At 35.5% G+C, this 13878-nt stretch overlaps 1 protein-coding gene across 1 annotated transcript in view; it reads right to left on the bottom strand.

Moving 5' to 3' along the window:
* Positions 1–13878, bottom strand: part of OSBPL11 (oxysterol binding protein like 11) — a 100871-nt gene that overhangs the window by 28346 nt on the left and 58647 nt on the right. The window contains exons 9-11 of the mRNA XM_081236089.1: positions 11821–12319; positions 8542–8728; positions 1541–1723 (exon numbers count right to left, since the gene is read on the bottom strand). Coding sequence (XP_081092215.1) covers positions 1541–1723; positions 8542–8728; positions 11821–12319 — 869 coding nt within the window. The remainder of the gene's footprint in view (positions 1–1540; positions 1724–8541; positions 8729–11820; positions 12320–13878) is intronic.

Raw genomic sequence — 13878 nt, 5'->3', positions numbered from 1 at the left:
TGCCAATTGTTTTCCTTGAAGTGCCATGTTCACATCATTCATTTATAAGGAAAATTTCTGCCCAACATTAAAATTAGAACAGCCTTAGTTTGTCTGTCAATCATTTAAGTAAAAATAGTATTTCAAGAAAGGGTAACTTGCTTGTAACTCAAACAACTGAACAAGTGCTCTTCCTCCAGATAACCACTGTACTTCTTTATTATCTAACACAAGTGCTTTATGTATACTCCAAATTTGTCATGCAGAATATTAAAAAAGACAGGTAATCAATGTTCCAGATTTAATAAAACTAATAATCTGTACTGCTTTTCAAGCACATTTTAAAAACAAAATGGTATTTAAAAAAATTGCAAGGCTGAAAAGAAAAAAATTGCATGGCAGTGAGGAATACCATGACTACTTGTACAGTTTGGTGCCGCTGCTTGATTGGTGCTAAGGCCCAGCAGTGCTACCCACCATTGCTTTTGTATCACCAATGCATGTGCAAACAGAGAGAAAAAGGCGAATAATATCTTAGCATTATTATGAAAGTTTTTTCAACTTGCAGACCCCCTGTACAGGTCCCAAGGGCCCCAGGGGTCCACATACCAAACCTTGACAAACTCTCCTAAATAAATCCTAAATACACCCATAGAAGAATTTTTTTCAATCATTGCTGTTTTATTTTTTGACCGAACCTGAGTTTTTGGTTAAAAGGTATTAAATCCCTTTACACATCTACTTATAAATTGTTTGGTTTCATTTATGTGATCTTAAGATGTTTAATGCTTCCTTGTATTTGATACAGTAATACTTCCACATGATATAAAATTTAAACAGTACAAAAGGGCATTCTGTGAAGAGTAAGTCTCTTTCTTATCCCAGGCCCCAGTATTCCTCTCTGGAAGCAACCACTGCCAATATATCTTGGAGACTACCTTGTTAACACATATAGATCCACTTCATTTACTTTTAAAGGCCTATGACATATATTGCCAAAATACCCTCTAGGAAGGCTGTAGCAGTTTACCTCTCTAACCAGCAATATGAAAATGTCTATTCGCTCATACTTTTTCCAAAAGAGATACCATTTTAAAAAATGAATTTGTCTTATTGTTTAATTTATATTTCTTTGAATTCTAATTACACTAAACAATTTTTCATTTTCTTAGTGGGCATTTTTTTTTTTCTATTTTTGTGAACTACCTCTTTGTGTCTTTGCCCATTTTTCTACTGGGGTACCGATCTTTTTGTTAATAATTTGGAAGAGTTTTAATATATCCTTTATTACTATAAGGATAGTAATCCTTTGACTACTAAATGTTAATATTTTTGCCCAGTTAATGTTTTATTTTTACTAAAATGTGACTATGTATCACATAATGTCATAGCTGGTACAGGGTTTAAGAGCATCAGATCAGACCAATACTTTCAATTTATAGATGAGGAAGCTGATGCAAAGCAGTGAAGTGACTTGCCCAGGGCTGGAAGTTAGTGAAAAGGCTTAGATTAGGATCCAGAGTTTCTGACTCTTTCCTGGATGGATGCAAGGATGACATACCTGGATTCAAATGGGTCCTGCTTCTCCAGAGGTCTTACTCTTTTCTTCGTCACTGCCAATTTAGTCAAGTCCACGTACTTTGTCTCTCCATTGCTGTAAGTGAACTCAAGAACACTATTCCATTCCCCTTGTACTCTGCATACAACAGTGTTGGTGATGTTGTGCTTTACTTCACCTGTAACCCTAGAAGCAGGCAGAAAAAAAAAAAAGATATGCTCTAGTAAGTAATATTGCTTATTTCTTAGGAATTCTGAAACCCAGAATGTACTTTGTGAATTCTGTTTAAATTAGTTACACATATCACTTCAATTTGTCAGCGCCAAAGTCAGTTACAATTACAAGTCAATTTGTCAGTTACAAAATCTTTGTAAATCCCTGATAGTTTCCTAGATAATTTTTTCAAATAACATCAATTTAATTTGAGAAAGAATACTAGGAATCAAACTGGAGACTTAGTTACTATAAATGATCACAAAGTGTGGTATTTTAAATGCTTGCTACAAACAACCATTATAATATTAAAACTAGGAATATGAAAAATATTAACATTTCTTTTTTATTACAGTATAAAAATGTTACAACACTACAGCCTATTCAACTTTTTTTCAAACTAGTCCTATTTAAAAGTTTAGAGTCCCTATATTTTAAATTCTGGATATACAGATTCTGTATAAAACCACATAAGCTTAATTTTAAATTAAATATAGAAACCAGACAAACCAGTAAGAGGTAGAAAAAAATAAAAGATACATTAAACATTTGTTAATTCTCTTGACAAAAAGAGCACTGGTATACAAAAATTATCACTATCTACACAAAACTCAGAGACCTCAAGCACTAATGTTGTTGAAAGTTTAATGAGTTATCTGGCTGGATTATCAACAGACAGACAGGATGCAGCTCAAATGAAGGCTGGAATAGAAACAGGTCTAATTATTTTTAATGAAGTACTTTATGTTCACTGTCGGACACAAACAACAGGGTCAGATTCGACAGAGGTTCAGAACTCAAAGAATAGTGGGCAAATGTTAGGTTCTGGCCAGTGTGCCAGGGATTATGGTTTATGTGGATTCAAAAGAGAATCCAAGGACTTCCCTGGTAGTCCAGTGGGTAAGACTCCACACTTTCAATGCAGGGGACCCAGGTTCGATACTTGGTCAGGGAACTAGATCCCACATGCATGCTTCAACTAAGAAGTCCACATGCCGCAACTAAAACCAGGCTCAGCCAAAATATAAATGAATGAATGAATATTAAAAAAAGCTGGGGGGCAGAATCCAAAGAACCAAAGCCCAGGTTCAGGTGACAGCTCAGGAACCATAAGTAGCGTTTGCCAGATATAAGCTAAGGGCCTGGGAACCAGAAGGTTGTAGTTGAATTTAGGGAGTCCATAGTTTTTAAGCAGGAGAAGTGAATGGTCTACAAATTCAGAGCTCAAGGCAGAGGTGTAGGAGCCAATAAACAAATGAGCCAGATCTTAGAGATCAAGGTGTACGAGGGTTTGGAATCTAAGAGCAGACCAAACATCCAAAATTAAACGTTAGGCATAATTGTAGCTCATTGGACACAAAGAACACCATGACTACAAGTCTGCTTGATTACAGCAGGAGTGGGAATTCTAGGTTATACCTCAAAGCGTTTGAACTTAAATAACTACACTGCTAAGGGTTTTTGCCTGACTGAATGTTTTTTGTGACATCCATGTTTCCTCTCTGATCCCACTTGCCAACATTGTTGCCTTCCTTGAAAATTTATCTGAAGCCAAACATGATATGAAGAGATGACACTGAACACTTACCTCTTCCATCTTCCAACCACATATACCCAGAACTATATTCTGCAAACTGAGAAATAATAATCCGTTTCTCACTTGATCTTTCTTTTACTGCCACAATCTCTCAAGTTATCATTATCTCCTTCACAAGCCTTTCCACTTAAAAAGTAACAAGCCCTAGGTCCCTGTTCATGCGTGCTGGGTTACATGGGGTCTTTGCTGCTTAGTGCAGCTACACAGCAAGAGCATCGTGACAAGAACTGGGGCAGGGAACAAGAATTGCACATGCTAGAGGCAGGCCATGAGGAACTTGCAGAAGGAGCATAAGGAGGAAGAAGGGCCTCGCCTCATTTTGCTTAAAACAATTCTTCTTAACAGTCTAATGCAGGGTTAGTGAACTTCTATAAAGGACCAGAAAGTAAATATCTTAGGATTCGTGGGCCAGGCTATCTCTGTCACAACTTGACTCTCTCACTGTAGCAGGAAAGCAATCACAGACAATATGTAAATGAATGTCTAAATATCTAAAGCATATAAATCTAGGTCTTGTATCAGATAATGATATGGAATACGCTGCCTTTAAAATACTTACCAAAGAGTTAAATTTTAAGCTGTCATCCTACTCATCTCTAAAGTGAGGAAAACTGATAACCACTAAGGCGTTTACTGTCTCACTTTCTAAGAACGACATCAAGTTGACTTTTTTTTAATATTTACTTATTTATTTGGCTGTGCAAAGTAAGTCTTAGTTGCAGCACGCAGGATCTTTGTTGCCGCGGGCAGGATCTTCGTTTCGACATGCAGGATCTAGTTCCCTGACCAGGGATCGAACCTGGGCCCCCTGCATTGGGAGTGTGGAGTCTATCCACTGGACCACCAGGGAAGTCCCCAAGTTAACTTTTTAGATTATCTAGACCCTGTCTCTATAGCTATTTAGAATACCAGAAAATCATTGGATATATTAACTTGGCTTCATATAGAAAAATTTTATTTAAAGATTGAAAGTTAAGACTTCAGCTTTGGGTTTTATTGATGTATATGTAAGAAATACCACATGAAGGGAATTACATCTTATGTAGAACTAAAGACGACATTGTCCTATTATGTTACTCAATGCCACTACATAAGAATACTTGATACAAATCCCTTCAAAATTTAATACCAGGAAAGTAGTTTGTCTCTCCTGAAAAAGTGATAGGCGTCCTTTATCAGACAATAAGAAGTATGTTGAGTATCACGTTGCTCTTTTTACTTTAGCAGAAGAGTATTTTCAGGTACAATAATTACCTAATCCCAGGTTCACAGCGTTATTGTCCTTTTCCATCACTATGGTGACTATAATAACAGACTTTATTTTTAATTGTCTATTATACATGAGTTTTTCTTAAAAGCCTTATAAATGCTTTCCAAAGATAGGGTCCTGCATTCTAATATTAGACTAAAACCTTAGGCAGAGATTGTCTTTTTACTTTTCTATATCTTCAGTGTGCAGAAAAGTATGCCACTTAGCAGTTAGTTAACATAAATCTTAATGCCATTATACTGCTACATATATTTAAAAAATCACCATCCTAAAGTGAGTGTGGAAAATGGGATCAGGAGATGGACAAGGGCATGAGGAATAGTTAACTAGGCCTGTCTGGCTCCATCAGAGAGAGTTGTGGAAAATGAGGGAGTAAGGAAAGACAAGTGGAAGATAATATATTTATATCAAATGCAGACAGCAGATAATGTGTCTGCCTGATTGCAGACAGCAGTAGAAAAACTAGGCTATGTCTGAGGAGGGAGGCATGGTTATTAACAAAGACATGAAAAAGAGTCTTAGTTAAAATATTCTATAAAATTGAAGAAGAAAAGATAACAAAATAGAGAAGTCTGTTTCAAATATGAATCTTTTTTTTTTTTTTTTTGCGGTACGCGGGCCTCTCGCTGTTGTGGCCTCTCCCATTGCGCAGCACAGGCTCCGGACACCCAGGCTCAGCAGCCATGGCTCACAGGCCTAGCCACTCTGCGGCATGTGGGATCTTCCCGGACCGGGGCACAAACCCGTGTCCCCTGCATTGGCAGGCGGACTCTCAACCCCTGAGCCACCAGGGAAGCCCCAAATATGAATCTTTTAAACGAGAAATTAGGTAAAACCATTGGTCTTAAGGGAAATCAGAGCGGAAAAAATGAGGAAACTTTGGAGTCAACCAAAAGTATACTTCCAAGTAACAAAAAGATCCAATACTTGTGGCCTTGTGGATAGGTAAAAAAGTATGAAGGGAGAAAAGAAGCCAATTTAAATAAGAAATTCAAAGAAATAAGATGGCAAATATAATGACTGATCACTAACAAACCAAGGATATCTATCTAAAATTATTAGGAGTCTTAAAAGAGTCAAAGTATGAAAACCAAGAGAAAATTTCTATGCAGGATATTTGCAGCAAGGAGCCATCTAAATGTCATGGCAACGGTAAGATTTGGGGGATGAATTTTGATTCTCTAAATTAAGGTAGTCCTGGCAATATGATAAATTATAGCTTATATTTATTATTATAATTTAAGGCAAGATAAAGCACTGGTTCAGGACAAATGTTTGGATATTCTGCATTTGACAAAAAAATTAACCTGAGCTCAAAACTATAATCTGAGTTTTTATAAAGGGACGTTTGAAACATAATCAAGACTTAAAAATTAATCAGAATAGCTATCATATAGTTGAGCTGTTACAAAATTTGAAGAAAATTCTGAACATGCAAGTGAGGTAACATTATGTGTACTAGATACGAAATAGGTGTTAACTGAAAACTATCAGAAAATTCATATGTAGAAAACAAATGAACGTATGTGGGAAAGCCTTTAACAGCCTCTTATTTCCTTCTTGGTAGCAGAGATTTAATAATGGAAAGGAACCCACTGAATCATAATAAATATGGGAAAGTTCTCACTCATGGCTTAACATGTGATAATGCATATGGATAGAATAAATATGGGAAATCCTTAAAAGGGATTTTATCTCTTAATCAACCCAAGAAAGTTCACAGAGGAGAGGAACCTTATGATGAATAATAATGATTTCAAAAAAGTCCACAGTCGTGGACTTCCCTGGTGGCCCAGTGGGTAAGACTCCACACTCCCAATGCAGGGGGCCAGGGTTTGATCCCTGGTCGGGGAACTAGATCCCACATGCATGCTGCAACTAAGAGTTTGCATGCCACAACTAAGAGTCTGCATGACGCAGCAAAGATCCCACATGCCGCAACTAAGACCCGGAGCAGCCAAATAGATAAATAAATAAATAAATATATATATATTAAAAAAAAAAGATGTGATATATATCTTAAAAAAACAGAGTATTACTCAGCCAGAAAAAAGAATGAAATATTGCCATTTGCAACAACATGGATGGACCTAGAGAATATTATGCTTAGTGAAGTAAGTCAGATAGAGAAAGACAAATACTATATGATATTGCGTATATGTGGAATCTAAGAAATAATACAAATGAATGTATATGCAAAACAGAAACAAGACTCACAGATATAGAAAACAAACTGTAGTTAACAAAAGGGAGAAGGAAGTGGGGGAGGGGCAAATTAGGGGTATGGGATTAACAAACTGTTGATACTACATATAAAATAGATAAGCAACAAAGATATATTATATAGCACAGGCAATTATACCCATTATCTTGTAATAACCTATAATGGAATATAATCTGCAAAAATACTGAATTACTGTCTTATATACCTGAAACACAATATTATAAATCAAATATACTTCAATTAAAAAAAAGAAATTTATCAATATCATTGTCAATAAAAAGTGCTGGACTTGGAAAATTTATCACTGTAGTTGTGTCCCCTAAGCATTTGACTCAATTATATACTTTCAAGAATGGTTTCACCAATGCAGGAATGTTACAGGGATATAGATTTCAACTTTAACTTCATATAAATAAGGGGAGTCTGAAAATGGAATAGGCTGCCTCATGCATTATGAGTTCGGTACTAATAATAATGTACCAACACAATGAACAAATCAGTTATCGGGTATGATGCAAAAGGATTTAGACACCTAGCAAATGTTGGTGTAGTGACTTCTAAAGTCCCTTCTAACTGTAAAGTTTGAATCCTGTGATCACTATGGTGAGAGGAGTAAGTAGAAGCACATATAACGAAGTGTGAACCATATTAAAACCTTCTCTAAGGATAAAAGGAGACTATTCTGACAATCTCCAGTGATTCTGTTTGGGTGATCTGTAATTTTATTTTTAATTCTCTGCTTCAGTGTTTTTGAAATCTGTGTTTTTTAAGGCCCATTCAATGCCTGGGAGCCAATAAATCTTTCTTTCCACTTCTAAGATTGTTGAGTACCAGTTGTCCGGTGAAGAAGTAAAATAGCTATATGCACTGAAAGTCTCATACGTGACTGAAGAGAGTGCATTTTGGTATAACCATGTAAGAAAACTGTTTGGCAGTAATAAAGTTAAAGTTTCATTCCCTACAGCCCAGCAATTCCACTCCTAGGTATCTACCAAACAGAAATTCATACATACATTCACAATGTTCTAGCAGCACTATTTGAAATGGCCCCAAATCAGCTTCTATACTTTTGTATGTATGTTATTCTTCAATAAAAGCTTTGTAGAAAAAGAAAACTATTCCTACTTCAGGACAGACAGAATAGACACCAAAAGCTTAAGGAAAGAGTCAGTATCCTTTTGAGGATCCTATTAGAAAACTTATCTTCATGTAGTTGGGTGATCTGGACGAGTGCTGAAAAGACCAACAAGCCACTAAAGGGGTATAATAACTGGCTGATTCCTAGATGGAATTAGAACAAAGCTACATTCAATACTGGTGCCTAAGATATTGGCTTCCATATTGTGCTTCTTGAACTATTTTTTATGATTAGATGTATTTTCATCCTAACTTGTAGCGATACTACCTCTACTGAGGTCTGGATCCAAGTCTGAATCCCTTTAAAGGCAGAAATTGGGCCAGAAGCTACATATCCATTTGTTAGGAGTTCTAGTTTACAAGAGAAAATAGATCTGTCACTATTTTAAAACCAGATTGTGATTTCCAGAATGCCTTCAAAGATCAAATATATTAAACAAAAAATAAACATGAATAAAAATCCAATCCCATTTCACATAAAACAAAGCAGAAAAAGAATAAGGAGTTATAATACAAGATCAAACTGATAGAATAAGAGCCAGGTATCACTAAAATATTCTTACCGGTGCAGTTTGCCACCATAAAATGGCTTAGTATGAAAAGTGATGCTGGCTGAATACCCAGTTTTTGCACAGTTGACACTGACTTTGCCACCCAGTTCTACCCAAGGAACAGTTAAAATTGACCGGGCATATGCACAAGGTAGAGAAAACGTATATTCTTCTCCATGCTCTAGTAGACTGAGGACTCCTGAATGTGAAAACATAAAAGTGGTTAATATCTTAAAAAAAAAAAAAAGACAACTATGAAAAATCCATATTAAGTTTTTCTCCTGCCTGGTAAATGAACATCATAATTTTGCTTAATTTTCTTTTAGCTTTGGATGAAATTGGCTTCATTTACAATTGTATTTGACAACAATTCCTAATAATAGTGAATCGAGGTTACTTTCATTATGACTTTATTATCCCTTTGGGGTTCATGGGACCAGAAGATGTTGCAGTGGAAACTGTTTAAGAGTTCTCTCTAATGCTCCTAAAAGTAAAATAAAACCTTAAGTCAGAATTTAAGTCCATGCTATACTGTATCATCATAAGATCTGATCATTAGTTAGTACTAATAACTTAAGCAGTTTTTGGAATAACTAAATACCTAACATTATAGAGTCATAGACCTTAATCTCAGATGGTATGATGCGGGGCAAGGGGCGGGGGAGAAAGTGTTCTTCATTCTATTCTATGCATATTAAGAAAGAAAAAAAGTAATTTTATGATATAAATTAAGGTCTTCATAATAATTTTGTTTGCCAAATTCTGAAGTATTTAAGGTGAAGCTACAAGAGTTAGAAGTGGTAGTTTTCAAACAAATATTATTCTAATGGGGCTTGTTCCATATTAAGTGATGCTATAAAGATGGCTTTAAAAAACATATAAAAAAGGGAATTACAAAAAAAGGGGAATTATATAAATGAATAATCAATCTATACTAGATAATTAAGAGACATTAAGGAGACGAGCTATATTACTAACCTAAGCTTATTACCTAGTTCACCATAAAAACAAATACCGAACTGGATGTGTACTACTAGTCTGAACTATGATGGCATGTCTCTCTCTTTTTTTTTTTTCTTTTTGCGGTACGCGGGCCTCTCACTGTTGTGGCCCCTCCCGTTGAGGAGCACAGGCTCCGGACACGCAGGCTCAGCTGCCATGCCTCACAGGCCCAGCCGCTCCGCGGCATGTGGGATCCTCCCGGACCGGGGCACGAACCCGTGTCCCCTGCATCGGCAGGCGGACTCTCAACCACTGCGCCACCAGGGAAGCCCTGGCATGTCTGTCTTAATGAATGCTCGTTAACTACTGTGTTCTTAATGTTCACAAATAAGGGCAAAAATTATAATAAATATTTTAATATAGTCTATTTTTAGGATAAACAAATAGACAGACTGAGATTCTAAAGTAGTCTACTTTACATAAAGCAACGCCAACTATTAATTTGTATTGCCCTTAACAGTTTTCACAATGGGCAACAATTAATATTGAGCCATTTGAAAAGGAACGTGGCTCTGTATGTGATATATTTATATATAATGGGAGCTGTGGGAAGACATACATAACATACTTGGTTATATTTCAAGTATTTAATAATAACTGTTGATTAATTCTAAGTTGGAAAGGATATCACATACTTTTCTAAAAACATTTGGCCTTATAAACTAGATTCATGATCTTTGATTTCTAGGAATGTAGTTAACATAAGTAATATTCACTATGGAATTTAACGTCTAAGAAATATACAATCAGTTTCTACTGAATGGGAAAATAAGACTAGTTAGGATAACTGAGATTCAAAGTATTCTAAAATCTCATTTATCAGATAATTAAACAGAATTTTCCCCTACTTTTCAATAAAAACATGGCTGCTGATAGAAGCAAAATAAACTGTCAGAAGTTCCATTCTCTGATTTAATTTACTTTCTGTTGAGAGTGTCAATAGCAATTTAATTTTAAAAAGACAAATCCATGAATATATAACTAGCAAATCAAAAAATAACTATCATATACATCCTTCTCAATGCATGGTTAAGATATTAATGCTTTTCCTCATTTCTTGAGGTATTTCCTTTCTTGGAGTGGGAGAGGATACTATCACCAGATTCTCTGTTCCATGAACTGGTAAGAGTAACTGTCCTCGGGGAGAGTGTGTCAAAGAATGAGGGGTTAATTCCGACTATGCCTTAACTTCTATGATCCTGGACACATCCCATCACCTCTAGGCTTCAGGTTTTTCATCTCTAAAGTAAGTAAACTGGTTTGTGAAGAGCCTAGGGTTAATGTGATGCAGCTTATAACTAGAGATAGCAAACTTTTTTTTTAACTAATAAAATATCTTCTAATGTTATAAAAGTTTTGATTAGTTTGAAACATTTGGAAATTAGTAAGACTCACAGCACAACAGGAGTTAAAGATGAGGAAAGCTTAAAAAGGGGATAATATATTTTCTTCAAGGCTAAAATAACACAATTTCAAAATGTTAGGGTCATAAGCTTAATTATGCCATGCTTATACTGTAAGTTTATATTTAGAACAAATTTTCCTATGCACGAGAGTGTTCCTTAACATTAAAATGGCAGACCATTATATTTTCATTAACTCTGCAATGATTTCTGTGGAGATATTTTTGTTGTTGTTAATTTGTTTTTTCTATTCTTACCCAAAAAATATTGTATTTCCTTAAATTGTTTTTTCATAATCATTTGCTGGAGTAGATATAAAGTTTGGCAATATATTTTAAAATATTCTATGAATATCTCCTATGAAATACAAAAGATGTAGATATAGATTTACCTTGAAAATATTTCTTGAGTGCTGTTTATAATAACAAAAACATGTTTTAAAGCATTATCAATAACTTGGGAAAATGAATATTCAGTGCAAAAAAGGAGGACAAAAAACTACATAGAGAGAATCCTAATTTTATAAAACTAAAAGTATGAACATACACACATAGAAAAAATACAGAATACTAGCTAAATTTATCTATCTCTGGATGAAAGGATTAGAGATACTTGTATTTTCTCCTTGATACTTTTTTAAGTTTTCTAAATTTTCTATAATAAAAATAATTTACATTTAAAATCACAAAAAAAGTTAAAAAAAAGAATTTATATTTGTTGACAGATATGCCCCTCCCCCCACCACCAGTATTCTGAAACATACTAGGAATTGGGAAAAAAAGTAGTACACATAGCAGTTCAAATTTATAACTAATATTTCTCTAGCTTCCCCAAATTTAAGGTTATAGTTTGATATTAAAAATTGGAGAATAATTTTTCTACTTACCTTCCCCAACCATTGTCACACCTATCGACATGCCTAAGAATTTGCTCTTAGTCCAGACGTGCGCATTTACACACATCTTCCTCTCTGCACATTCTGCATAAAATCCTGAGACTGGAGGATGATGGGAAACCTGCTCAGCAACAAATCTGACTGTGTAACAGTCTGATCCCACCTGGCTCAAAGCTTCCTCTGATGGAGGAGCATGATTTGTGACAGCCTGGGTGGAAGAGCTGCTAATGACACTGGATGTTACATCGTGTTTTGGCATCCTCCAGGAACAGTGAAACGTTTCTCCAATGATAGGATTGTACGGTTTCTTAGCAATGGCTCCCTTACGGCCTTCATGAAATGAGGTAAGGTAGTATTCAACAAAACGAATCATTCTGTCCTCAGCTGTAGCTCCATCAGAGATGGCTATAAACAGGTCTGGATGAGACATAAAGTCTGCATACATTTCCAACAGGGAACGCTTCTCTAGGATAAATGTAGGCAGCACCACCTAAAACAACAACAACAACAACAGCAAATCAACCAGAGAGAGCAATATAAAAAAACAGTAATTAGTATCTTCAGAGAATTGAGGGGCTACTCTTTGTTGCGGTGCACAGGCTTCTCATTGCAGTGGCTTCTCTTGTGGCAGAGCAAGGACTCTAGGCATGCGGGCTTCAGTAGTTGTGGCTCGTGGGCTCAGCAGTTGTGGCTCACAGGCTCTAGAGCGCAGGCTCAGTAGTTGCGGCACACGGGCTTTGTTGCTCCGTGGCATGTGGGATCTTCCCGGAGCAGGGATCAAACCTGTGCCCCCTGCATTAACAGGGGGATTCTTAACCACTGCATCACCAGGGAAGTCCCTATAATATTACTTTAAAAAGAACAAAATAATGGGGAAAATGGCTATTACTTATTCACAACATGCAAGCCAGGACCGTGGTTACCTTCTTGGTTGCTGTAGCCCCAGCACCTAGCACAGTGTCTGGAATATAAGAGGGGCTTGATAAACATCTGTTGTATCAGTGTCATTGTTAGACAGGAGGTATATGTGACTGCAGTTCAGTCACCAGGTTCTTTAATGTTGCTCAGAAAGTACCGTTCTTTTAAATGTTATATGGCTGTTCATAATTTGTGATCAGTTAATGCTAATGATTTTATATATAAATACAATACATATGTATTTCTTCAATTAACAATGCACAAATGTGGGGAAACGATATTAAATTCATTATTCATGTCAAGAGAGACTTTACCATCTGGATTATTATCACAGAACATTTTTTTCAAATGTTCTTATGCCTCATAAACCCCAACACTGTTCTTATGCCTTACAAACCTAAATCTACCAAGGGACAGCAAATACCATAATAACCAAATAAACTCCTTACTTAACTGCTCATTTTAACCTATTTTACAACTAATAGTCTTTTCTGAACCACTAATATAAAAAATATTTCTAGAATAAAAATGATACCCAGTTGAATACTAAGGTTAGAAGATGAATGTTTAAATGGGTTTCTTTATTCCTAAAATGTCTGCTTCTCAGTAGGCTATTAATTCAATCAATTTACTTAAAAACCCTCCTATAATTACTACACGTCTAAGTAAAGAAAGAAATGTGTTTTTGATTTTGAAATGCTTCAAAGTGAATGCTAAAGGTAAAATGCTTTCTATATTTAAGTTGCGTTTTCAGGTGAGTAACTCACTGGAATTAAACAACCTTTTAATTTACACTTCCACTACCTTCAAAAACCTCAATTTGAAATATACCTCGAGAAGTCAATTTTGAAATCCCACACGAATGCAAAGTAGTGTCAATAGTAACTCAAAGTATGTAATTCCACAGTAGTAAATGTTTGACATACATAGGTTTTGAACCTTACTGGCTTTTTAAATCAATGTCATGGATTAATTGTTAAAACAAATTAAGGCACACTAATTAGATAAACTGGGAATGGAGAAGATGGGCCTAAAATTAAAAGCTATAGATCAGTGCTTCTCAAACTTTAATGTATATATACATATTACTGAAATGAAGATTCTGGTTCTCTAACTTTGAGATTGGGGGCT

This window comes from Mesoplodon bidens (genome assembly GCF_964165515.1).
Source record: "Mesoplodon bidens genome assembly, chromosome: 5".
In the NCBI taxonomy this organism is placed as follows: Eukaryota; Metazoa; Chordata; class Mammalia; order Artiodactyla; family Ziphiidae; genus Mesoplodon; species Mesoplodon bidens.
The sequence above is the reverse complement of the archived record's forward strand: the minus strand, read 5'-3'. Positions and strand labels throughout refer to the sequence as shown.